The 27,268-nt window shown below is 48.5% G+C and overlaps 1 protein-coding gene across 1 annotated transcript in view; it reads left to right on the top strand.

Annotated features, from left to right (window-relative positions):
- The window catches only part of COL15A1 (collagen type XV alpha 1 chain), a 1,855,347-nt gene that overhangs the window by 634,114 nt on the left and 1,193,965 nt on the right, over nt 1-27,268 (top strand). Inside the window, exon 11 of the mRNA XM_077269528.1 lies at nt 10,215-10,352. Within this exon, the coding sequence (XP_077125643.1) occupies nt 10,215-10,352 (138 nt within the window). The remainder of the gene's footprint in view (nt 1-10,214; nt 10,353-27,268) is intronic.

Raw genomic sequence — 27,268 nt, 5'->3', positions numbered from 1 at the left:
CTGCAATTCACCAATGCAGGGTCTTCATCCTCAACACTGCTATTCGCCAATGCCGGGTCTTCAGCCTCAAAACTGCAATTCTCCACTGCTGGGTCTTCAGCCTCAACACTGCAATTCTCCAATGCAGGGTCTTCAGCATCAACACTGCTATTTGCTAATGCCGGGTCTTCAGCTACAAAACTACAATTCGCCATTGCCGGATCTTCAGCCTCAACACAGCAATCCGCCACTGCCGGGTCTTCAGCCTCAACACTGCAATTCGTCATTGTCGGGTCTTCAGCCTCAACACTGCAATTCGCCACTGCCGGGTCTTCAGCCTCAACACTGCAATCCAGTGCATAGGCAAACAGTATGGTAGTACCAACTTTCTAGTAATGGGAACATTGCTTTCAGGTGGCTCTCCTGTACATTTGTTCAATGGGTTATTGTGGTGTTTAAATTTGGGTCAGGGTAGGCCTTGCATTCACTTCATAGGCAAACAGTATGGGAGTACCAAATTCCTAATAATGGGAACATTGCTTTCAGGTGGCAGTCCTGTATGTCTGTTCAAAGGGTTATTGGGGTGTATCCACATTTGGGGCAGATGTTGAATTCACTGCATAGGCAAATAGTTTGGGAGTATCAAATTTTTTATTATGGGAGCATTGCTCTCTGGAGGCCCTTCTGTATGTCTCTTCAAAGGGGTATTGGGGTGTGTCCAAATTTTGGGCAGCCCTGCCATTCACTGCATATGCAATAACAGTATAGGAGACCCACTATTAATGAGAACAACAAAGCATAGCCAGCTGATGGCTCTCTAACAATAGTAAAGGCTGCCTGCTGGCCCTTTAAGAATAGTAAAGGCCGCCTAATGGCCTTATAAAATTACGCTTTGTGACTTTCAGAGTCCCTCCTTCATAATTGAAGCAGGATGTGTCTGGTGATGTGTCACACACCACATGGCCAGATAAGGTTGTAAAATATTATAATGACATTTCCCAGTGAATTCATTTGTCTTGGTTGAAAGCAATGTTAAAGTTGGGAAATGCATCAAAAATGCTACGTGTGATAATAGCCCAAGGTGTGAAGGAGCATTTTTGTTTTTGGTTATTTATTTTGCCTTTATACAAGTCATTACCATGGAAAAGATGTTCCTTAACATATTTATTGTGAGTCTCTAAAAGTGGCGTAAGACTCTGACAACATTGCTCACAGCAGTGACCTGGAAATCAGAAATGCTTCCAGGGGTCTTCCCCATGGTGTTCCCATGTAATCTGAGCACTGTTCCCAACGATTTCCACAATTTATAGTTACTCTATAGTCCCCGGGGGGGTGCAGCGGTAAAAATGCTCAAGATTCCCATAGACTTACTTGGGGCTTGTTGCTCGGGTCGAGCACCCGAGCTTTCCAATATGCTCGATCTGAGCACCAAGCCCCCGAGCATTGACAGGATAAGCCAGGTAATAACGGGGGGATAGGTGGATTAGTCAGGTAGCAGAGTTTAAGGTAGATTGGAGTGGTGCGAGAGTGTTAGAGGGGAGGCCACACAGCAGGAGGTTGCAGTAGTCAAGACGGGAGATGAGGGCATGGACTAGGGTTTTTGCAGATTCTTGGTTGAGGAATGTACGGATCCAGGAAATGTTTTTGAGTTGAAGTTGGCAGGAAGTAGAAAGGGCTTGGATTTGTAGTTTGAAGGAGAGACCAGTCAAGGATTACACTGAGGTGAGCGAGCTTGTGGGACTGGGGAGAGTGAGCAGCCATTTACTTTAATGGATAGGTTTGTTGGGAGAGTCGAGAGAGATGGGGGAAAGATGATGAATTCTGTTTTGTCCATGTTAAGTTTCAGAAATCTAGCAGAGAAGAAGGATGAAATAGTGGATAGACATTGTGGGATTTTGGTTAGTAGGGAGGTGATATCTGGTCCAGAGATGAAGATCTGTGTGTCATCAGCATAGAGATGATACTGCAAACCATGGGATTCTATGAGCTGTCGCAGTCCGAAGGTGTAAATGGAGAATAGCAGGGGCCCTAGGACTGAACCTTGCGGGACCCCGACAGATAGGGGGCGAGGTGAGGAGGTGGTGTGTGAGTGGGAGACACTGAATGTCTGGTCTTTTTAGGTATGATGCGATCCAAGATAGGGCCAAGTCTGTGATGCCAAGAGATGAAAGGTTCTGTAGTAATAGGGAGCGGTCCACTGTGTCAAAGGCAGAAGACAGGTCCAGGAGAAGGAGGACATAGTAGTGTCACTTGGCTTTGGCAGTCAGCAGGTCATTGGTGACTTTAGTTAGGGTAGTTTTAGCAGAGTGATGCAGCTGGAAGCCATATTGTAAGCTGTCGAAGATGGAGCAGGAAGAGAGGTGGGTGGACAGTTCAAAATGGACATGTTGTTCCAGTAATTTTGAGGCAAAGGAGAGAAATGATATTGGGTGATAGCTAGAAACAGAAGATGGGTCAAGCGAGGGCTTTTTGAAGATAGATGTGATTGAGGCATGTTTGAAGCATGAGGGGAAAACACCAGTTCTTATTGATAGGTTGGAGATGGGTTCGAGTTGGGATGAAGACTGCAGTGAGGTTTGGGATGAAGTAGGATGGAATCGGGTCGAGTGCACAAGTGGTGAGATGTGATCTTGAGAGTAGGGCAGAAATTTGGTTTTCTATAATGTTGGAGAAGCTGGTTTTGGAGGAGGAGGGCTGAGTAGTTAGGAATAGGGGTTGTGTGGGTTGTAGGCCAAAGATTTCTCTGATGTTGTCAATCTTCTGTTTGAAGAATGAGGCAAAGTCTTCAGCTGAGATGAGTGGAGAGGTAGGAGGTGCTGGGGACAGAGGAGAGAGTTGAAAGTGTTGAATAGCTGTTTAGGGTTGTGAGACAGGGAGGAGATGAGAAGTAGGTTTGTTTTGCTGCAGCGAGTGTCTTGAAATTAGTGAGAGACTGTTTAAATGTGGTGAAGTCCTCGTTGGAGTGTGATCTTTTCCATCTCCGCTCAGCAATCCTGGAAGCCCGCCTCAGATCTTTGGTCAGGTTGGTGTGCCCGGGTTGTATGTTGATTTTGCGAGCTATGGTATGTGTGAGAGGGGCGACAGATTCAAGAGCTGCAGCTATTGTGGTGTTATATAAAGAAGCAACGACGTCCGCTTTGTGTAAGGTACATATGTCTGTGAGAGGGAGAAGAGATTCAGAGAGTGAGTGTAGATTGATGTGTTTGAGATTTCTGCGAGGGTGTGCAAGTTTGTGGGGTGGGGATTGTGGACCTGGAGGGGATAGGGAAGAGAATGTAAGCAGGTTGTGGTCAGAAAGAGGTAGGGGTGAGTTAGAGAGGTTAGATAGGGAGCAGAGGTGGGTGAAGATGAGGTCCAGTGTGTGGCCATCTTTGTGAGTGGCTGCAGAAGAGCATTGAGCAAGGCCAAAAGAGGAAGTGAGAGATAGAAGTTTAGTATCAGCTGACAGGAAAGTGTCAATGGGGATGTTGAAGTCACCAATGATGATAGTGGGGATGTCAGCAGACAGGAAATGAAGTAGCCAGGTGGTGAAGTGGTCAAAGAAGGTGGTGGCTGGCCCTGGAGGGTGGTAAATGATAGTCAGTTGGAGGTTGGTGGGGGAGTAGATGCACATAGAGTGCACCTCAAAGGAAGGGAGGGTAACAGAGGGTGGCAGTGAGATGTGGGTGAAGGAGCAGTTATCCAACAGGAGAAAACCAACTCCTCTGCCATGCTTGCTGATGGGGCTGGGTGTGTGGGAAAGGTGGAATCCACCATGTGAAAGTGCAGCAGGAGAGGCTGTGTCAGAGGGGGTGAGCCAGGTTTCAGTGATAGCGAGGAAGGAAAGTTTGTTAGTAATGAAAAGATCATGGACGCAGGACAGTTTGTTGCAGACAGAGCGAGCGTTGCATAGAGCTCCTGTTAGTGGGACTGGGGAAGTGGGGACCGGGCAAATGGGTATAAGGTAAGAGAGGTTATGGAAATTTGTGATAGAGCATGGATGGGAGGTAGAAATGACTGTGGGGATGTGGTGAGGAGGGCCAGGATTTGGAAAGATATCGCCAGCAGTGATGAGGAGCAGAGAGAGTGTTAGCAGGTGGGAGCAGGAGAGGGCATGAGAGGGCTGTTTGTGTTTGGAGACAGAGGACTGTATGTTGAGGAACAGTTCTGAGGAGGAAGTGAGATGGATGGGGAGGATGGAGGGTCAGATAGACAGTTCCTTATTAGGTGTAGGGCTTAGGGGCATTAGTAGAAAGTGAAGGATTATAGGGGTGAGAGTGAAAACTAACAGAAACATTATTTACAGTGACTATGTATCTGCAGCGCCCCAGAGTCCTGGTCGTTGCAGTACTGTGGCTCCGCCGCTAAGGGGGGCTATGGTACGTCTGATGGCACTGAAGGAGTTCATCTGACCAGGTATCACATACACCAATACATTTCACAGTCGGGCCTCCAGGGGGAGCTAAGGGTGCTATTTATTAGGCCACTCCTCACCGTGTGGGTAAACTGGGGGTCAGGCAGGAAGTTAGTCAGAAAGCTGACTGGGTTGGAACCAGGCAACACCTTGTGGCAGGGGGTGTTGTGGGGAAGATTCGGTAGGGTCCCTGTCAGGTTTGGGACCCTGACAGAGGCCTGGCTACAAGAAAGCCTTGCGACCGTGCCTGCTCAGCATAGCGGCGGTGCCCTAAGAAAGGATCAGAAGCGAGATATATTGTGCTGAGTGAGAAACGAGATCAAAGCAAGAAGGAGATTACCAGTAGGAGTCGTGCTGTAAGATCGAGGCAACATCCTACTGAGGCGCACAACTGGCGGCTGGAACGCCGAGGAAGTATTCATATATCTAGCTCCAAGCAATACTTCAAACCAACGGCAGGACAGTCAGTCACAGGCGGGCTGTCTCACCTAAATCACCTATGCAGACTTGGGGGGCAACCTGTGGAGAGGGGCGACTCTAGGGTCCCGGAAGAGCTCCGAGCCTACCCGTCATACGGGTGCGTCCCAACCATAACACCGGGAGGGACGGAGGATTAGCAGAACATCATCTGATCGAGTTGTTGTGAGGGAACACGAGAAACAGACACAACGGTTGTGGGGACTATCCCTTAAGCACAGCAGGGGAGGACCACAACATATAGCGCTAGCAGGAAGGCACAGATTTCCACCTGCAAGGAGAACTCTGGAGGTGCCATCGGACCGGCCGGACTTGCGCAGCCTGGTGAACCGTATTCCGGACTGAGGACCCAGAGACCTTCAGTAAAGAGGTAAAGAGACTGCAACCTGGTGTCCTCATTATTTACTGCACCGCACCACCACCACTATCTACATCTATCACTGTACGCCCCTCAGCAGGGTCACGGACCGGGTCTAGCCACCGTGACAACCCCAGAGCAGAGACTCAGAGGCCCGGTACCGGGTACCCCTCGGCCCTGCGGCAGTGGGGGCGCTACAACTTGGCACCACGAACAGGATCTACTTAAGCCTGAGGAATCGGGTCATGTGTGCCTTGGAACTGTGATTTATTGTGCTTGGACTGTACTTTATTGCAAAGACTGTGTGTTGCCATTTACCGCCAAAAGTTCCCGCCAAAAGTCGCCGCCATTGCAGCGTTCCAGGGAGCGCGGAGGAAGAAGAAGGGCGTGCCATGGGAGGAGACTACCAAAGCGGCGCCAGAAGTAGCGACCGCCCCCTCCGACTCCTGCTGCGAGAGGACGACCTACCCAGCAGCAGAGGAGAACCGCCCCCTGATTTGCAACGGCGGGAACGAGGTGAAGGAGCCCAAACCTCGGAGAAATGGCGGAGCCAGGTGCATGCGTTGCCACCGGATGCCCGACAGCGACGATGAGCAGCAAGTGCCCAAGCAACGACGAGGTGATCCCGACCTGCCCTCACCCATCAGAGGCAGACTCGCGTCCACCGCCGGTGAAGGACCTGAACTCCTTGGAGCCGCCGGTGGAGGAGCCGAGCCTACCTATCCCAGCCACGGAACCATGGAGGGCGGAGCCACATCAGGAGGTGACTCCGGAAGAGCCGCGGTCCGGGCTGCAGCCGATTCCAGTGTCCTCGTCAACGGAACAGATCGACATCGGTGGAATCACATCAGGCGCAGGTATGGACGGCACCCCTACTCCCCCGGCCGATTCTGCTCTCCCGACCGATCCGGCTCCCCTGACCGATCCCGCTCCGGTGACCGCTCCTCACCCCAGCAACAATAACCGTTTCCTCTCAGTGGAGCGGGTAGCCCTCACCCCCGACGCGATGGGGAAGCTGGTACCTCCACTACCGACCAAGATGGGGGAAACCATAGATGTAGGCCCAGACGGGGTGATCCTCCGGTGGGACACCCCCTGGAACGAGCCGTATGGAGCTCCGGGGGAGAGCCTCACCCTTGCGGTACTTACCTGGGAACAGTATAAGCAATGTCTAATCCAACACTGGAGAGATCGAGACGAGACTGAACAACATGATACACAACGTAGAAAGTCTGTGCACGGCAGGAAAGACGTGGTAAAGCGGGGAACTGTGCTGGCCTACCACCCGAAGAGGGGATGGGGCTCCATACAGGAACCGGGACTACCAACTGATGTCTTTGTTACTAGTTATAACGTAAAAACTCCCTGCTGCAGTCGAGATGGTGACCCATTGCAAAGGGGGGATCAGGTGGCCTACACTCGCCACCGGAATGCACAAGGATGGTGCGCTCGGAACGTTCGCCGGTGTGAGTCTGAGGGAGCATCACCTGTTGCCCCGATCATGACTGCTCCAGATTTGCCAGATCTTGTTACTGTCACCACCGTACGCCTTGTAGCGGCTGCTGAACTTGCAAGCAGGATTAGCCTTCAAATCCAGACACCGGTTGGTCTGACGGCATCTGAGAGACCAACTACCAGCACAGGTGCTGCATCGGTCGGGGATCAAAAACCACCTTCTGCACCACAAAAGTAAATATCTTAAAACTCTGCATAATATGTAAATAGTTCTTCAAACTGTTTGTTTTTGCTGCTATGTTGCTGCTAAACCCGTCCAGGGTTAACTCTTAAAGGGATCCCTTTGTTGACCCGGGATCCCTATTGCTCTTTGTTCGTTTTTCTACTTTTTGCTCCCTTACTAAGAAACTGCTGAATCATGAACAATGCATGATACAAACTTCTTGTATATAGTTTGCACCTTCTTAAAGGTGCTCTCTACTGGTTTTATCTAAAAGATGGACTCTTTGCGAAGATACGGTTATTGGAACTTGTACTGGAGTCCTTGCTGCATACGGACTTGCAGCTTGAGAAGTTGCACTACCTCATAGAGACTTGGTCCCCTCTTAAAGGGGATGTTCATCAAAACCACTTAAAGAATGATGATGTCTTGAAAAGAAAGTATTGATGATGTTGATATGTGAACGTTAAATGTAACTAACTAGTTGATTGTAAGGAATGTTCAGTAATGTTAATAGAAAACTGAGGACAGGAAGTGAACCCGTAGGGGTTAGTGGTGAGTCCTCTTAGGAGCCATATAGGGATGGCTCAGTGATCTTGAACTGAAAGAAAAATATGTTCTATACTGTGTATAGTAGTGGAAGGACAGTAGGCTCGGGCGGAAAGGAGCGGTCCTGTAACAGAAAGGAGAGGCAGTAGGTCTGGAGCAGTTAGGACAGTCGGTCCTGCAGATATAAAGAAGGAGAATGCATAAACGTTAATTAGCCTTATATGTGATATAAGAAGGTCTTTAGTGGATTTAGCGAGTACGTCCTTAAAGGCAATGTTAAACTATTGTTCAGAATTTGCACTCAGTAGAATAACCGGTTGGGTAAGAAAAGTTATTTATAGTAAGTTATTTAAAAGTATTTTACCATGTTTGTAACGTTCAAGTGTCCTCACCTCCCATAAAGGGAAGCTCTGTTCAAATATGCTTATTGTTATTGCACTCACAAAAATTGTATGTCTTTTTGCTGACATGTATTGTTGTTTTCTTCCCAGTCCAGGAGTACTGGATTTAACCGGGGGGGAATGCAGCGCCCCAGAGTCCTGGTCGTTGCAGTACTGTGGCTCCGCCGCTAAGGGGGGCTATGGTACGTCTGATGGCACTGAAGGAGTTCATCTGACAAGGTATCACATACACCAATACATTTCACAGTCGGGCCTCCAGCGGGAGCTAAGGGTGCTATTTATTAGGCCACTCCTCACCGTGTGGGTAAACTGGGGGTCAGGCAGGAAGTTAGTCAGAAAGCTGACTGGGTTGGAACCAGGCAACACCTTGTGGCAGGGGGTGTTGTGGGGAAGATTCGGTAGGGTCCCTGTCAGGATTGGGACCCTGACAGAGGCGTGGCTACAAGAAAGAACGTCACGGGACCGTGCCTGCTCAGCATAGCGGCGGTGCCCTAAGAAAGGATCAGAAGCGAGATATATTGTGCTGAGTGAGAAACGAGATCAAAGCAAGAAGGAGATTACCAGTAGGAGTCGTGCTGTAAGATCGAGGCAACATCCTACTGAGGCGCACAACCGGCGGCCAGAACGCCGAGGAAGTATTCATATATCTAGCTCCAAGCAATACTTCAAACCAACGGCAGGACAGTCAGTCACAGGCGGGCTGTCTCACCTAAATCACCTATGCAGACTTGGGGGGCAACCTGTGGAGAGGGGCGACTCTAGGGTCCCGGAAGAGCTCCGAGCCTACCCGTCATACGGGTGCGTCCCAACCATAACACCGGGAGGGACGGAGGATTAGCAGAACATCATCTAATCGAGTTGTTGTGAGGGAACACGAGAAACAGACACAACAGTTGTGGGGACTATCCCTTAAGCACAGCAGGGGAGGACCACAACACATAGCGCTAGCAGGAAGACACAGATTTCCACCTGCAAGGAGAACTCTGGAGGTGCCATCGGACCGGCCGGACTTGCGCAGCCTGGTGAACCGTATTCCGGACTGAGGACCCAGAGACCTTCAGTAAAGAGGTAAAGAGACTGCAACCTGGTGTCCTCGTTATTTACTGCACCGCACCACCACCACTATCTACATCTATCACTGTACGCCCCTCAGCAGGGTCACGGACCGGGTCTAGCCACCGTGACAACCCCAGAGCAAATACTCAGAGGCCCGGTACCGGGTACCCCTCGGCCCTGCGGCAGTGGGGGCGCTACATATCCAGTTCCCTTCTGGCTCAATCTGGATTAATTCTTCCATAACTCCTCACACTTCTATGATGAACTTATGTGATGCACTCTGCAGACTGATGTCTTGCAGACGTATAGTTGGCAATATATTTGCTAAAAAGTGCATTCAGATGTGTCTAAGAAGAGAGGAGTGGTCTTTGCTCATCTTGGTCACATAATTAAGAGTGGACCAGATGCATATGATCAAGCCAAAGTAAACAAGGTCATAAATAACATTGGGGTAAAGCAGGGGTTAGTTGAAAGACTTACCAAGTGAATGCTAGCAGCAGAAGTAAGAGAAGTCAATGTGGAAAAGCTGGGTAACGTACCAAATTGTTTGCAAGAGGCTGGGGTATGGGAAAGTCAATGTGGAAAAGCTGGGTAATGTACCAAGTGAATGCTAGCAGCAGAAGTAAGAAAAGTCAATGTGGAAAAGCTGGATAACGTACCAAATTGTTTGCAAGAGGCTGAGGTATGGGAAAGTCAATGTGGAAAAGCTGGGTAATGTAACAGTTAGAACAGAGGGACAGGAGTACATGGGATTCTGGGGTTCAGTGTGTATTCTGGATTAAGAGATAGTTCAGACGTACCTGTGGATGAAAGCAGATGGATCAGGGCATGACAGCATGAAGGAGAATATACCATGGGTTACCATTCTGGTATATTTCTGATGTTAAACTTGAAAGATGTCACACTTCAAATGATGTCACATCTGACCAAGGTCATATTTGACCTGCTCCATTCAACTTATACCATTCATACTTATGTAAAATACTGACCAAATACTGAACGTGTGAACGTGGCCTTAAAATAACCTTGAGTCTAAATGAATGCTCAGCTCACTCCAGCATACTCCCTAGAAGCAAAGTTTCTCATGCATTTTTTGAGCAACATTACCTGTGAGTGTGTTCCAATGAACAACCATTCACCAAGAGAAGGAAGCGTTTGCAATTACATACAATAACAACATGTACAGTATAAGAAGTCCAAACATACAAAGCCCTATGGGTATGGGTAGTAGATGTACAAAATATATCTGGTTTTAATGTTTTAATGTATTTAAATTCAATATAAATACAATGTTTGTTGCAATAAGAATGTTTTCTTCTTTTAAAGTGCTTACCTGGATTACCAGGGCCAGTTGGGCCACAAGGAACACCAGGATTGCCTGGAAGGCCAGGTTCTGGCTCAGGAATTGACGGTCCTCCAGGAAAGGATGGTAAAAAGGGAGAACCTGGATTGCCCGGGCCACCTGTGAGTAATGAGAATCTAACTATAGGTGTCAGTTTAAAAATATAACTAAAACATGGAGCGCACAACTTGGAGAACCTGGAGCCCCAATCTAAACTTCATGTGTTATTCATAACTGGTATTGCTTTTTAGCATCTAATGACAATGTATTGTGTTACAAAAGTGGAAGATACCTATGACAGAATAGACTTGGCACAGAGCTTATGCAAGGTGGTGCCTACTTTATAACAATGTTAGAACACTGCTAGAGCCCTTTATCAGGAGTAGTGTTGAGCGATACCGTCCGATACTTGAAAGTATCGGTATCGGAAAGTATCGGCCGATACCGGCAAAGTATCGGATCCAATCCGATACCGATACCCGATACCAATACAAGTCAATGGGACTCAAGTATCGGACGGTATCCCTGATGGTTCCCAGGGTCTGAAGGAGAGGAAACTCTCCTTCAGGCCCTGGGATCCATATTAATGTGTAAAAGAAAGAATTAAAATAAAAAATATTGCTATACTCACCTCTCCGACGCAGCCTGGACCTCACCGAGGGAACCGGCAGCGTTGTTTGCTTAAAATTCGTGCGTTTACTTCCTTACGTGAAGTCCCGGCTTGTGATTGGTCGCGTGCCGCCCATGTGGCCGCGACGCGACCAATCACAGCAAGCCGTGACGTAATTTTAGGTCCTTCAGGATTTTAAAATTACGTTCTGGCTTATGATTGGTCGCGTCGTGGTCACATGGGCGACGCGACCAATCACAAGCCGTGACGTCACGGAAGGCTGGACACGCGCGCATTTTAAAATGCGCGCGTGTCCTGCCTCCCGTGACGTCCCGGCTTATGATTGGTCGCGTCGCCCATGTGGCCGCGACGCGACCAATCACAGCAAGCCGTGACGTAATTTTAGGTCCTTCAGGATTTTAAAATTACGTTCTGGCTTGTGATTGGTCGCGTCGCGGTCACATGGGCGACGCGACCAATCACAAGCCGTGACGTCACGGGAGGCTGGACACGCGCGCATTTTAAAATGCGCGCATGTCCAGCCTCCCGTGACGTCACGGCTTGTGATTGGTCGCGTCGCGTCGCGGCCAATCATAAGCCAGAACGTAATTTTAAAATCCTGAAGGACCTAAAATTACGTCACGGCTTGCTGTGATTGGTCGCGTCGCGGCCACATGGGCGACGCGACCAATCACAAGCCGGGACGTAATTTTAAAAATGCGCGCGTTTCCTGCCTCCCTTGACGTCACGGCTTGTGATTGGTCGCGTCGCCCATGTGACCGCGACGCGACCAATCACAAAGCCGGAACGTAATTTTAAAATACTGAATGCCTAGAAGGACCTGAAAATTACGTCACGGCTTGCTGTGATTGGTCGCGTCGCGGCCACATGGGCGGCATGCGACCAATCAGAAGCCGTGACGTCACGGAAGGAAGGAAAAGCGCGCATTTTAAGCAAAGAACGCTGCCGGTTCCCTCGGTGAGGTCCAGGCTGCGTCGGAGAGGTGAGTATAGCAATATTTTTTATTTTAATTCTTTATTTTACACATTAATGTTGTATTTTACACATTAATGTTGTTTCGATACCGATACCCGATACCACAAAAGTATCGGATCTCGGTATCGGAATTCCGATACAGCAAATATCGGCCGATACCCGATACTTGCGGTATCGGAATGCTCAACACTAATCAGGAGCCTTTCCATAATTGAATAGTAACAATGAATACTTTATAATTAATCTTATTAGACAAAAGGACGTCTGTGTCCACTTATGAGGCACTTCTCCTCATTCCAAGCAACACTTCCAAGCAATAAAAAAAACAAAAGACTACAGCAAGCAGCATGTCTGTTTTCTAGGAATTTACAGTGCCTTGATAAAGTACACATTACAACCACAAATGTAAATTTATTTTACTGAGATTTTATGTGATATTCCAACACTAAGTCACAAGTATTTGTGTATAGGAAATAATACACGGATTTTCTAAATATTTTAAAAATACTGTATTTACCTGAAAATTGTGATATGCATTTGTATTTAGCCCCCCTGACTAAAGTTTATAGACCCACTTTTGGCTGCTATTTCTGCTGCAAGTTTTTCGGGGTTGTCTCTTCCAGCTTTGCTCATCTAGAGTTCCTGAAAAATTAAGAAAAATAAGATTTTATGAAACTATTGTAAAGAAGGCATAAAATGATAAGATGACATTGTCTGTGATAATGTCATAAAGTTCAATGAGTGCACCTTTCCTCCAACTCTTTGTCAACTCAGCTCTTTCAACTTCATGATAATCATCAGATTAGGTCTCGAGGACATGACCATATAATGGGTGTTACGACTCTGTTGATGGGTGTCCTAGGACCAGGGACTCCTTCCCTTTCCCTCACGCTAGGAGTGCTCTAGCTCGCCCTTTTCTCCTGATTACTTCTGATGGTGAAGATGCTGGGACCACGAGCCTTCCCTTAGCTCATAAATCCGCCCTCAGTCTGTACCCTTCTGCCACCCAGGGAAGAGGGGAATACAATAATACACTAACCAGACTAACAAGGTAATACAAACAGGGATAAAAGAAAATACCAATCATGCACATATACTCACACAAACAACAGAGGAAGACACCGGGGAGTGAAGCATGGGGTAAAACCAAAGTAGGAGAAGGAGATGGATTAGCACACACCCAAAATGTGGCAACAGTCTCAGATAAATCCACCAAACTCCTTCTCAAACAACAACCACAATCCACCATCTCTAACCATGCAGCAATGAAGCTATCTTCTGGCAATGAATGCTAGGCAGGGTCCAGATTATATAGGAGATGAGAGTGGCCAAGAGTGAACAGCTGAGAACCTTAATGCAGGAAAGATTCCAAAAGCTCTCAACTGAGCAGATAAACCCCTGCACTGGTAAAAGAAATGTGCACCTTTTAATTCGATGGTGAAATGCTTCTAAACAGTCCAGGAGTAGGAGAAACCAGACGCTCATCTCTGGCTCCTCTGTGTCGCTGTAAACCCATGTCTATGGGTCCAAGTTTTGAAATCCAAGTTTTATTACGACACCACAAAAGATGTGAAGCCATATTCCACCACTAATTTCATGCCAAGGCACATAGCCTTTTTTCTGTTTTTCTGTTGAATCTATGTGAATTACTGGCATAATCTATAGTATGCTATACATAAGCTTCAAGCCATTGATGAATTCCACAAAAACTTTGTGGGGTATTGTACAGACTCCATGCACATGGCTCTATAATCTGCAACAGTGATGTTCCTGCATGAATATATATTTTAAAGGTAATGAAAAATTGTTTGCATTTCGATATTTCAGGTATGTGATGAAGACATGTTACTTTCCCAGTTTTTAATCTTTATATGAAGATAAAATCTAACATAAATGTTTTTAAATAAATTAATATATATATATATATATATATATATACTAGATGGCAGCCCGATTCTAAAGAATCGGGAGTCTAGAATCCATATATACTTTATTTATTCAAATGTAAGAATAATACAATTAATAAATAATAGTAAGAAAGAACAAAAAATGGCTGCACTCACCAGCTCTTGACAATTCTTGACTGTACGGCACATTTCTGATTGGTCGCTCGCGGCAGGCGGCAACCAATCAGAAAAGTGCCGCGCACCACGAAGGCATATATCTTTGTCCACCCTGAGCGGGTGTAGGACGCTGGTGACGTCACTTATCTCCGGACATTATCTCCGGACAAAGCCACGGAAGTTGGCACAAATTGCCGGAAGTAGTATTCTAGGCAATTATATATTAGATTTTAATGTTATCAGTGTTTACCTTTGAACGTTTATATTGTATTGTCCTATCACCAGCCATGTGTACGATTATCGGCCGAAAGCCTCTCTGGAACCAATAATCACCCCATGTAAAGGTATCTTTATAAGTTAAAGATTCAGAATACTATGACTTTTATCATATCCTGAACAGTCAAGTTTTTTATGAACCGTTAAGGTTTTCTGGTTGAAGTAAAAAAAACTCTGAGTGTTTACAGTTTGAAACCATAAAATGTTGAAAAATTATGTCATTCTTGAGTATATCACTCAATGGTGCTCATAAACGTGTCAAATTTGATCTATAATATACTTTAATATACGTTACTTTAATCTTTAATATACTTAAGAACAGGGCCCCAGACATCACACAGGGGGTCTGAAACACCGCACAGTGGTCCAAAATATCGCTGTGCTCTGCCTGGGGCCCCATATGCTGCCTGGGGCCCCTGTGCTCTGCCTGGGGCCCCATATGCTGCCTGGGACCCCTGTGCTCTGCCTGGGGCCCCTGTGCTCTGCCTGGGGCCCCATGTTCTGCCTGGGGCCCCTGTGCTCTGCCTGGGGCCACTGTGCTCTGCCTGGGGCCCCATATGCTGCCTGGGGCCCCTGTGCTCTGCCTGGGGCCCCATATGCTGCCTGGGGCCCCTGTGCTCTGCCTGGGGCCCCATAGGCTGCCTGGGGCCCCTGTGCTCTACCTGGGACCACTGTGCTCTGCCTGGGGCCCCATATGCTGCCTGGGGCCCCTGTGCTCTGCCTGGGGCCCCTGTGCTCTGCCTGGGGCCCCATGTTCTGCCTGGGGCCACTGTGCTCTGCCGGGGGCCCCATAGGCTGCCTGGGGCCCCTGTGCTCTGCCTGGGACCACTGTGCTCTGCCTGGGGCCCCATATGCTGCCTGGGGCCCCTGTGCTCTGCCTGGGGCCACTGTGCTCTGCCTGGGGCCCCATATGCTGCCTGGGGCCCCTGTGCTCTGCCTGGGGCCCCATATGCTGCCTGGGGCCCCTGTGCTCTGCCTGGGGCCCCTGTGCTCTGCCTGGGGCCCCATGTTCTGCCTGGGGCCCCTGTGCTCTGCCTGGGGCCACTGTGCTCTGCCTGGGGCCCCATGTTCTGCCTGGGGCCACTGTGCTCTGCCTGGGGCCCCATAAGCTGCCTGGGGCCCCTGTGCTCTGCCTGGGACCACTGTGCTCTGCCTGGGGCCCCATATGCTGCCTGGGGCCCCTGTGCTCTGCCTGGGGCCACTGTGCTCTGCCTGGGGCCCCATATGCTGCCTGGGGCCACTGTGCTCTGCCTGGGGCCCCATATGCTGCCTGGGGCCCCTGTGCTCTGCCTGGGGCCCCATATGCTGCCTGGGGCCCCTGTGCTCTGCCTGGGGCCCCTGTGCTCTGCCTGGGGCCCCTGTGCTCTGCCTGGGGCCCCATGTTCTGCCTGGGGCCCCTGTGCTCTGCCTGGGGCCACTGTGCTCTGCCTGGGGCCCCATATGCTGCCTGGGGCCCCTGTGCTCTGCCTGGGGCCCCATATGCTGCCTGGGGCCCCTGTGCTCTGCCTGGGGCCCCTGTGCTCTGCCTGGGGCCCCATGTTCTGCCTGGGGCCCCTGTGCTCTGCCTGGGGCCACTGTGCTCTGCCTGGGGCCCCATATGCTGCCTGGGGCCCCTGTGCTCTGCCTGGGGCCCCTGTGCTCTGCCTGGGGCCACTGTGCTCTGCCTGGGGCCCCATAGGCTGCCTGGGGCCCCTGTGCTCTGCCTGGGGCCACTGTGCTCTGCCTGGGGCCCCATATGCTGCCTGGGGCCCCTGTGCTCTGCCTGGGTGTAGGACACTGGTGACGTCACTTATCTCCGGACATTAGCTCCGGACATTAGCTCCGGACATTATCTCCGGACATTAGCTCCGGACATTATCTCCGGACATTAGCTCCGGACAAAGCCACGGAAGTTGGCACAAATTGCAGGAAGTAGTATTCTAGGCAATTATATATTAGATATATATATACACACACACACACACACACACACATATACACAACATTAGCTTTTTTTTTCCCTAAAAATATAAAATTATTATTAAAGGGGTATTCACATCTCCAAAACCCTATCCCACTATATAGTAGGTGAAATATTATTGTTATTATTAATATTACTAGATGGCAGCCCGATTCTAAAGAATCGGGAGTCTAGAATCCATATATACTTTATTTATTCAAATGTAAGAATAATACAATTAATAAATAATAGTAAGAAAGAACAAAAAATGGCTGCACTCACCAGCTCTTGACAATTCTTGACAGTACGGCACATTTCTGATTGGTCGCTCGCGGCAGGCGGCAACCAATCAGAAAAGTGCCGCGCACCACGAAGGCATATATCTTTGTCCACCCTGAGCGGGTGTAGGACGCTGGTGACGTCACTTATCTCCGGACATTATCTCCGGACAAAGCCACGGAAGTTGGCACAAATTGCCGGAAGTAGTATTCTAGACAATTATATATTAGATTTTAATGTTATCAGTGTTTACCTTTGAACGTTTATATTGTATTGTCCTGTCACCAGCCATGTGTACGATTATCGGCCGAAAGCCTCTCTGGAACCAATAATCACCCCATGTAAAGGTATCTTTATAAGTTAAAGATTCAGAATACTATGACTTTTATCATATCCTGAACAGTCAAGTTTTTTATGAACCGTTAAGGTTTTCTGGTTGAAGTAAAAAAAACTCTGAGTGTTTACAGTTTGAAACCATAAAATGTTGAAAAATTATGTCATTCTTGAGTATATCACTCAATGGTGCTCATAAACGTGTCAAATTTGATCTATAATATACTTTAATATACGTTACTTTAATCTTTAATATACTTAAGAACAGGGCCCCAGACATCACACAGGGGGTCTGAAACACCGCACAGTGGTCCAAAATATCGCTGTGCTCTGCCTGGGGCCACTGTGCTCTGCCTGGGGCCCCATATGCTGCCTGGGCCCCCTGTGCTCTGCCTGGGGCCACTGTGCTCTGCCTGGGGCCCCATATGCTGCCTGGGGCCCCTGTGCTCTGCCTGGGGCCACTGTGCTCTGCCTGGAGCCCCATATGCTGCATGGGGCCCCTGTGCTCTGCCTGGGACCCCATATGCTGCCTGGGCCCCTGTGCTCTGCCTGGGGCCCCATAGGCTGCCTGGGGCCCCTGTGCTCTACCTGGGACCACTGTGCTCTGCCTGGGGCCCCATATGCTGCCTGGGGCCCCTGTGCTCTGCCTGGGGCCCCTGTGCTCTGCCTGGGGCCCCATGTTCTGCCTGGGGCCACTGTGCTCTGCCTGGGGCCCCATAGGCTGCCTGGGGCCCCTGTGCTCTGCCTGGGACCACTGTGCTCTGCCTGGGGCCCCATATGCTGCCTGGGGCCCCTGTGCTCTGCCTGGGGCCACTGTGCTCTGCCTGGGGCCCCATATGCTGCCTGGGGCCCCTGTGCTCTGCCTGGGGCCCCATATGCTGCCTGGGGCCCCTGTGCTCTGCCTGGGGCCCTGTGCTCTGCCTGGGGCCCCATGTTCTGCCTGGGGCCCCTGTGCTCTGCCTGGGGCCACTGTGCTCTGCCTGGGGCCCCATGTTCTGCCTGGGGCCACTGTGCTCTGCCTGGGGCCCCATAAGCTGCCTGGGGCCCCTGTGCTCTGCCTGGGACCACTGTGCTCTGCCTGGGGCCCCATATGCTGCCTGGGGCCCCTGTGCTCTGCCTGGGGCCACTGTGCTCTGCCTGGGGCCCCATATGCTGCCTGGGGCCACTGTGCTCTGCCTGGGGCCCCATATGCTGCCTGGGGCCCCTGTGCTCTGCCTGGGGCCCCATATGCTGCCTGGGGCCCCTGTGCTCTGCCTGGGGCCCCTGTGCTCTGCCTGGGGCCCCATGTTCTGCCTGGGGCCCCTGTGCTCTGCCTGGGGCCACTGTGCTCTGCCTGGGGCCCCATATGCTGCCTGGGGCCCCTGTGCTCTGCCTGGGGCCCCATATGCTGCCTGGGGCCCCTTTGATCTGCCTGGGGCCCCTGTGCTCTGCCTGGGGCCCCATATGCTCCCTGGGGCCCCTGTGCTCTGCCTGGGGCCCCTGTGCTCTGCCTGGGGCCCCATGTTCTGCCTGGGGCCCCTGTGCTCTGCCTGGGGCCACTGTGCTCAGCCTGGGGCCCCATATGCTGCCTGGGGCCCCTGTGCTCTGCCTGGGGCCCCATATGCTGCCTGGGGCCCCTGTGCTCTGCCTGGGGCCACTGTGCTCTGCCTGGGGCCCCATAGGCTGCCTGGGGCCCCTGTGCTCTGCCTGGAACCACTGTGCTCTGCCTGGGGCCCCATATGCTGCCTGGGGCCCCTGTGCTCTGCCTGGGGCCACTCTGCTCTGCCTGGGGCCCCATATGCTGCCTGGGGCCCCTGTGCTCTGCCTGGGTGTAGGACACTGGTGACGTCACTTATCTCCGGACATTAGCTCCGGACATTAGCTCCGGACATTATCTCCGGACATTAGCTCCGGACATTATCTCCGGACATTAGCTCCGGACAAAGCCACGGAAGTTGGCACAAATTGCAGGAAGTAGTATTCTAGGCAATTATATATTAGATGGGCATTTCCTGAAGGAAATACATGGTGCTTGAACAGCGCTACCAGCTTTACAGCAGCACTTTTCACACACGGGACTGGGGGGCGCGCTTACTTTTGCACCCGGGGCCGGGGGCGCGCTTACTTTTGCACCCGGGGGCGCACTTACTTTTGCACCCGGGGGCGCACTTACTTTTGCACCCGGGGGCGCACTTACTTTTGCACCCGGGGGCGCACTTACTTTTGCACCCGGGGCCGCACGTACTTTTGGGGCCGCACTTACTTTTGGTGGGCGGGGCTCCTCGGCCTCCGATTTGGTTGGCGGGGCCCCTCGGCCTCTGATTTGGTGGGCAGGGACCCTCGGCCTCCGATTTGGTGGGCGGGGACCCTCGGCCTCCAATTTGGTGGGCGGGGACCCTCGGCCTCCAATTTGGTGGGCGGGGACCCTCGGCCTCCGATTTGGTGGGCGGGGCCCCCCTCGGCCTCCGATGTGGTGGGCGGGGCCCCTCGGCCTCCGCTTTGGTGGGCGGGGCCCCTCGGCCTCCGCTTTGGTGGGCGGGGCCGCTCGGCCTTCGATTTGGTGGGCGGGGCTCCACGGCCTCCGATTTGGTTGGCGGGGCCCCTCGGCCTCCGATTTGGTGTGTGCTCTGCCTGGGGCCACTGTGCTCTGCCTGGGGCCCCATATGCTGCCTGGGGCCACTGTGCTCCGCCTGGGGCCCCTGTGCTCTGCCTGGGGCCCCATGTTCTGCCTGGGGCCCCTGTGCTCTGCCTGGGGCCACTGTGCTCTGCCTGGGTGTAGGACACTGGTGACGTCACTTATCTCCGGACATTAGCTCCGGACATTAGCTACGGACATTAACTCCGGACAATAGCTCCGGACAATAGCTCCGGACAATAGCTCCGGACAAAGCCACGGAAGTTGGCACAAATTGCAGGAAGTAGTATTCTAGGCAATTATATATTAGATTAATATTAGCAAATACATTCAATTAGAAATGTAGTATAGTTCTTCTGAACTGCCATGTCGCTTACCCCATGTGTGAACATGATCAGACAAAAATAACCTAAATATTTAAAACTCTAGAACACAGCAAACAATCAGAGCCTAGTTTTCATTTCTTAAAGTGATAGTCCAGTCAAAACTAGTTATCTTCTATCCACTGGATATGTGTTAATTTGCTGATTTATGGGTGTCCGAATGCTGAGACTTATAGTAGAGTGTGGAATTTTATCCGTGATGAAGATCTTTCATCCTCATTATGAAACTTAGCAGCAGGTTTGATGCCCAACTGCCACTCTTTTTGTTCTCTATGGGGCTCCAGAAGAAGGAATGCAGAGCACTCGGCAGCCACACAGGTGATAAATGGAACAAATTTTTAATAACTAGTGCAGTGTTTCTCAACTCCAGTCCTCAAGACCCACCAGCAGGTCATGTTTTCAGGATTTCCATAGTATTGCATAGGCGATGGAATTAATGCTTGAGCAGGTGATGAAATTATCACCTGTGCAATACTAAGGAAAACCTGAAAACATGACCTGTTGGTGGGTCTTGAGGACTGGAGTTGAGAAACACTGGATTAGTGCCAGCAATCAGACCCCAATGATTGAGAAGTCATTAAGTACCCTGTGCATAGGTGATAACGTGTTTTCACCAGGCGTCCCTTAACTCACCACGGTGAAATGAAAACTGTGATTAGTTGATATGGCTATTTAATGAAGAGGTCTTCTATAGTCATCTACTATGATCTTTGAATGCATCTAGCCACAGTTAAAAACAAATTTCATGTATCTCTGTATTTCTATTAATCTGCAACTTCATAATGACAATATACATTTTGCTGATCTATAGTGCAAGATTTAGGATATGAAAAGGAATTTCCATTGTCGGTGCCAATAGGGGTTGTTGTTATACCTACTGTATTTGAGGAATAAAATAAATAATGAGGCAACAGCCTCAGCCAGCTCACCGACAGACACAGGTGCTCGGAACTCCATCTTGACTGGACGTGCAATGGTTAGAGAAGTAAGAAAAGGGTAGTTCCAGCTCCTTAAAATAGAAAAGTCTTTATTGATCCATTAAAACTCCATAGTTTGCATAAAATCCTTGTATGAAATGGATGCAAGAGTGACAGAAAAGGAATATAAGTGACGCGTTTCGATCTATGCAGATCTTTATCACAGGTTAGCTCTGTATCCTACCCAGAGATCTTTTACAGTGTTTGTCAGCCTTTCAAGCAGCTTGTTTGGTCACATGATTTTAATTAAGGTCCTAATAGATATCCAGCTCCGTGCATAGCTTTTTTGTATAAATTGTGAAAACATGTTGTACAATTTTACATCCTTTATATTGAAATAACTAACAATAATGATACATTATCTCATTTCTCTTATTTAAACCACTGGGATATCTTGTCTCCAAATTGTATATCCAGAAAGCCTCTCTCGTTAGGAGGCGTATTTTGACATCTCCACCACGATGAGGTTTTTTCACTTGCTCTATGCCCTGAATTTTCATGGCTGAAATATCTCCTGCATGGTAAGTGGCAAAATGTTTTGCTACCATGGAGATATTTTGATTACGGTACTTATATTAGAGTTTGCTGTATCTCTTATATGTTCGGAGATCCGGGTTTTTAATTTTCTTGTAGTGCACCCTATGTAGGTTAAATTACAAACTGTGCAATCTATCCTATAGACTACATTGGTTGTATGGCAATTTATGAACTGTCTTATATGATATGTTTGTGAATTATTTGAATTATTAAATATTTTGCTTGTATGGGCGTATTACATGTATTGCAAAAAGATGTTCTGCACTTATAGAAACCTTTCTAGCCATGTTCTGGATATACACTCACCGGCCACTTTATTAGGTACACCTGTCCAACTTCTTGTTAACACTTAATTTCTAATCAGCCAATCACATGGCGGCAACTCAGTGCATTTAGGCATGTAGACATGGTAGACTGTGTCGGCCTGCTCCCACCAATCCACCCACGTTGGCTCCCTGTGCAGCATACCGAAATTATCTACCGACGGATCTCTATCCTCTCCTGTTTCTTTGGAGACACATAAAAAACGACACAGGAACCCTCCAGCCACATTTGGCATATTACATTTCTCATATGAGACAGCTATACCATCTAATACTAAACTAATACTACTGTGTACTTGGCTTGAGCTACATCAGCAATACACTGGTTCATACAACTGTGTCCATAACAATAACCATCACGGCCTCACAGTATACCTAGTCTAGTGAAACGTCCCAATAGGCGATATTGTGATCAAGGCCACGAGTTGGCCGAAACGTTTTTGTGCCTATCGCTTCACCACCACTATTGTCTAAATAAACTTTTTCACTTGGAGCAAACAAAAAACCATATGAGTGCAGTGATTATTCTACTTTATGATTTATGGGACCTAAGGCCCCTTTCACTGGCACCGTGAACCACATTAGTCGAGTGCTAGCTTTCTACGCCCTGTGCAAGAAATGTGACTGGGCCCACCTCCTTTTATTATGACAAAGCTACGTATATACACTGCTCAAAAAATAAAATCTAAAATCCCACATCCTAGATATCACTGAATGAAATATTCCAGTTGTAAATCTTTATTCATTATATAGTGGAATGTGTTGAGAACAGGAAAAAGGTCTGGCGTTTCAATGATGCTCAAAATCAAAGTGTGGCCTCCAAGTGCCTGTATGACCTCCCTACAATGCCTGGGCATGCTCCTGATGAGGTGGCAGATGGTCTCCTGAGGGATCTCCTCACATACCTGGACTAAAGCATCCACCAACACCAACTCCTGGACAGTCTGTGGTGCAACGTGACATTATTGAATGGAGCAAGACATGATGTCCCAGATGTGTTCAATCGGATTCAGGTCTGGGGAACGGGTGGGCCAGTTCATAGCTTCAATGTCTTTATCTTGCAGGAACTACTGACACACTCCAGCCACATGAGATCTGGCATTGTCTTGCATTAGGAGGAACCCAAGGCCAGCTGCACCACCAGATGGTCTCACAAGGGGTCTGAGGATCTCATCTCAGTACCTAATGGCAGTCAGGATACTTCTTTGAGCACATGGAGGGCTGTGCGGCCCTCCAAAGAAATGCCACTCTACACCATTACTGACCCACTGCCACTGTTGTGGAGTCTGTCTCATGCTACCACGAGTGTGAAAGCACAACCACCATGCAAAACTGACCAAAATATCAGCCATAAAGCATTGGTATTGAGATGTGGTCTGTGGTCCCCACCTACAGAACCACTCCTTTATTGATTGTGTCTTGATAATTGCCAATAATTTCCATCTGTTGTCTATTTCATTTGCACAAGAGCATGTGAAATTGATTGTCAAACAGTGTTGCTTCCTAAATGGACAGTTTGATTTCACAGACGTTTGATTCACTTGGAGTTATATTCTGTTGTTTAAGTGTCCCCTTTATTTTTTTGACCAGTGTATATATAAATAAATACAGGGCATATATATATATATATATATATATATATATATATATATATATACACTCACCGGCCACTTTATTAGGTACACCTGTCCAACTTCTTGTTAACACTTAATTTCTAATCAGCCAATCACATGGCGGCAACTCAGTGCATTTAGGCATGTAGACATGGTCAAGACAATCTCCTGCAGTTCAAACCGAGCATCAGTATGGGGAAGAAAGGTGATTTGAGCTCCTTTGAACGTGGCATGGTTGTTGGTGCCAGAAGGGCTGGTCTGAGTATTTCAGAAACTGCTGATCTACTGGGATTTTCACGCACAACCATCTCTAGGGTTTACAGAGAATGGTCTGAAAAAGAAAAAAAATCCAGTGAGCGGCAGTTCTGTGGGCGGAAATGCCTTGTTGATGCCAGAGGTCAGAGGAGAATGGGCAGACTGGTTCGAGCTGATAGAAAGGCAACAGTGACTCAAATCGCCACCCGTTACAACCAAGGTAGGCCTAAGAGCATCTCTGAACGCACAGTGCGTCGAACTTTGAGGCAGATGGGCTACAGCAGCAGAAGACCACACCGGGTACCACTCCTTTCAGCTAAGAACAGGAAACTGAGGCTACAATTTGTACAAGCTCATCGAAATTGGACAGTAGAAGATTGGAAAAACGTTGCTTGGTCTGATGAGTCTCGATTTCTGCTGCGACATTCGGATGGTAGGGTCAGAATTTGGCGTAAACAACATGAAAGCATGGATCCATCCTGCCTTGTATGGAGCATCTTTGGGATGTGCAGCCGACAAATCTGCGGCAACTGTGTGATGCCATCATGTCAATATGGACCAAAATCTCTGAGGAATGCTTCCAGCACCTTGTTGAATCTATGCCACGAAGAATTGAGGCAGTTCTGAAGGCAAAAGGGGGTCCAACCCGTTACTAGCATGGTGTACCTAATAAAGTGGCCGGTGAGTGTATATATATATATGTATATATATATATATATATATATATATATATATATATATATATATAGTAGGGGTTGTACTTGCTCAGGTGCAGCGGGTGGCAATCAGGAGGCATGTTCCTTTAACCCCTTTCTGCCATTGGACGTACTATTCCGTCCATGTGGGGTGGGCCCTACTTCCCAAGGACGGAATAGTACGTCCAGCGCGATTGGCCGCGCTCACGGGGGGAGCGCGGCCGATCGCGGCCGGGTGTCAGCTGCCTATCGCAGCTGACGTCCGACACTATGTGCCAGGAGTGGTCACGGACCGTCCCCGGCACATTAACCCCCGGCACACCGCGATCAAACATGATCGCGGTGTGTCGGCGGTACAGGGAAGCATCGCGCAGGGAGGGGGCTCCCTGCGGGCTTCCCTGAGACCCCCGGAACAACACAATGTGATCGCGTTGCTGCGAGGGTCTCTTACCTCCTATCCCTGCAGGCCCCGGATCCAAAATGGCCGCGGGGCTGCATCCGGGTCCTGCAGGTATTACTTCCGGGTGCAGACCAGGCTCTGGTAAGCCTGCAGCACTGTAAGTCAGATCGCCGATCTGACAGAGTGCTGTGCAAACTGTCAGATCAGCGATCTGTGATGTCCCCCCCTGGGACAAAGTAAAAAAGTTAAAAAAAAAATTTCCACATGTGTAAAAAAAATTTTAAAAAAATTCCTAAATAAAGAAAAATATATATATATATATTATTCCAATAAATACATTTCTTTATCTAAATTAAAAAAAAATCAAACAATAAAAGTACACATATTTAGTATCGCCGCGTCCATAATGACCCCACCTATAAAACTATATCACTAGTTAACCCCTTCAGTGAACACCGTAAAAAAAAAAAAAACGAGGCAAAAAACAACGCTTTATTCTCATACCGCCAAACAAAAAGTGGATTAACACGCGATCAAAAAGACGGATATAAATAACCATGGTACCGCTGAAAACGTCATCTTGTCCCGCAAAAAACGAGCCACCATACAGCATCATCAGCGAATAAATAAAAAAGTTATAGTCCTCAGAATAAAGCGATGCCAAAATAATTATTTTTTCTCTAAAATAGTTTTTATCTTATAAAAGCGCCAAAACATAAAAAAATGATATAAATGAGGTATCGCTGTAATCGTACTGACCCGAAGAATAAAACTGCTTTATCAATTTTACCAAACGCGGAACGGTATAAACGCCTCCCCCAAAAGAAATTTATGAATAGCTGGTTTTTGGTCATTCTGCCTCACAAATATCGGAATAAAAAGCGATAAAAAAAAATCGTCAACTCGTCCCGCAAAAAACAAGACCTCACATGACTCTGTGGACTCAAATATGGAAAAATTATAGCTCTCAAAATGTGGTAACGCAAAAAATATTTTTTGCAATAAAAAGCGTCTTTCAGTGTGTGACGGCTGCCAATCATAAAAGTCCGCTAAAAAACCCGCTATAAAAGTAAATCAAACCCCCCTTCATCACCCGCTTAGGTAGGGAAAAATTAAAAAATTTCAAAAATGTATTTATTTCCATTTTCCCATTAGGGTTAGGGTTAGGGCTAGGGTTAGGGCTAGGGTTAGGGCTAGGGTTGGTGCTAGGGTTAAGGCTACAGTTGGGGTTGGGGCTAAAGTTAGGGTTAGGGTTGGGGCTAAAGTTAGGGTTAGGGTTTGGATTACATTTATGGTTGGGAATAGGGTTGGGATTAGGGTTAGGGGTGTGTCTGGGTTAGAGGTGTGGTTAGGGTTACCGTTGGGATTAGGGTTAGGGGTGTGTTTGGATTAGGGTTTCAGTTATAATTGGGGGGTTTCCACTGTTTAGGCACATCAGGGGCTCTCCAAATGCGACATGGCGTCCGATCTCAATTCCAGCCAATTCTGCGTTGAAAAAGTAAAACAGTGCTCCTTCCCTTCCGAGCTCTCCCGTACACCCAAACAGGGGTTTACCCCAACATATTGGGTATCAGCATACTCGGAACACATTGGAGAACAACTTTTGGGGTCGAATTTCTCCTGTTACCCTTGGGAAAATACAAAACTGGGGGCTAAAAAATAATTTTTGTGGAAAAAAAAATTTTTTTACTTGCACAGCTCTGCGTTATAAACTGTAGTGAAACACTTGGGGTTCAAAGCTCTCACAACACATCTAGATGAGTTCCTTAGGGGGTCTACTTTCCAAAATGGTGTCACTTGTGGGGGTTTCTACTGTTTAGGTACATTAGGGGCTCTGCAAACGCAATGTGACGCCAGCAGACCATTCCATCTAAGTCTGCATTCCAAATGGCGCTCCTTCCCTTCCGAGCCCTCCCATGCTCCCAAACGGTGGTTCCCCCCACATATGGGGTATCAGCGTACTCAAGACAAATTGCACAACAACTTTTGGGGTCCAATTTCTCCTATTACCCTTGGGAAAATACAAAACTGGGGGCTAAAAAATAATTTTTTGGGGAAATTTTTTTTTTTTTATTTTCACGGCTCTGCGTTATATATTGTAGTGAAACACTTGGGGGTTCACAGTTCTCACAACACAACTAGATAAGTTCCTTGGCGGGTCTAGTTTCCAATATTGGGTCACTTGTGGGGGGTTTCTACTGTTTAGGTACATTAGGGGCTCTGCAAACGCAATGTGACGCCTGCAGACCAATCCATCTAAGTCTGCATTCCAAATGATGCTCCTTCCCTTCCGAGCTCTGCATTGCGCTCAAACGGTGGTTCCCCCCCCCACATATCAGGTATCAGCGCACTCAGGACAAATTGGACAACAATATTTAGGGTCCAATTTCTCCTCTTACCCTTGGAAAAATACAAAACTGGGGGCTAAAAAATAATTTTTGTGGAAAAAAAAATATTTTTTATTTGCACGGCTCTGTGTTATAAACTGTAGTGAAACACTTGGTGGTTCAAAGCTCTTACAACTAGTGTTGAGCATTCCGATACCGCAAGTATCGGGTATCGGCCGATACTTGCGGTATCGGAATTCCGATACCGGGATTCCGATACTTGCCGCGTATCAGATACCGGAATCGGAAGTTCCCAGATTCAAAATGCACAAATTCAGCCAATGAGAATGATTCCAAGTGTGGGCACATCCTGTTCAGCATGGAGGGCATGAAACTACTGGCATGGCTGTGATTGGCT

This window comes from Ranitomeya variabilis, chromosome 6 (genome assembly GCF_051348905.1).
Source record: "Ranitomeya variabilis isolate aRanVar5 chromosome 6, aRanVar5.hap1, whole genome shotgun sequence".
Lineage (NCBI taxonomy): Eukaryota > Metazoa > Chordata > Amphibia > Anura > Dendrobatidae > Ranitomeya > Ranitomeya variabilis.
The sequence above is the reverse complement of the archived record's forward strand: the minus strand, read 5'-3'. Positions and strand labels throughout refer to the sequence as shown.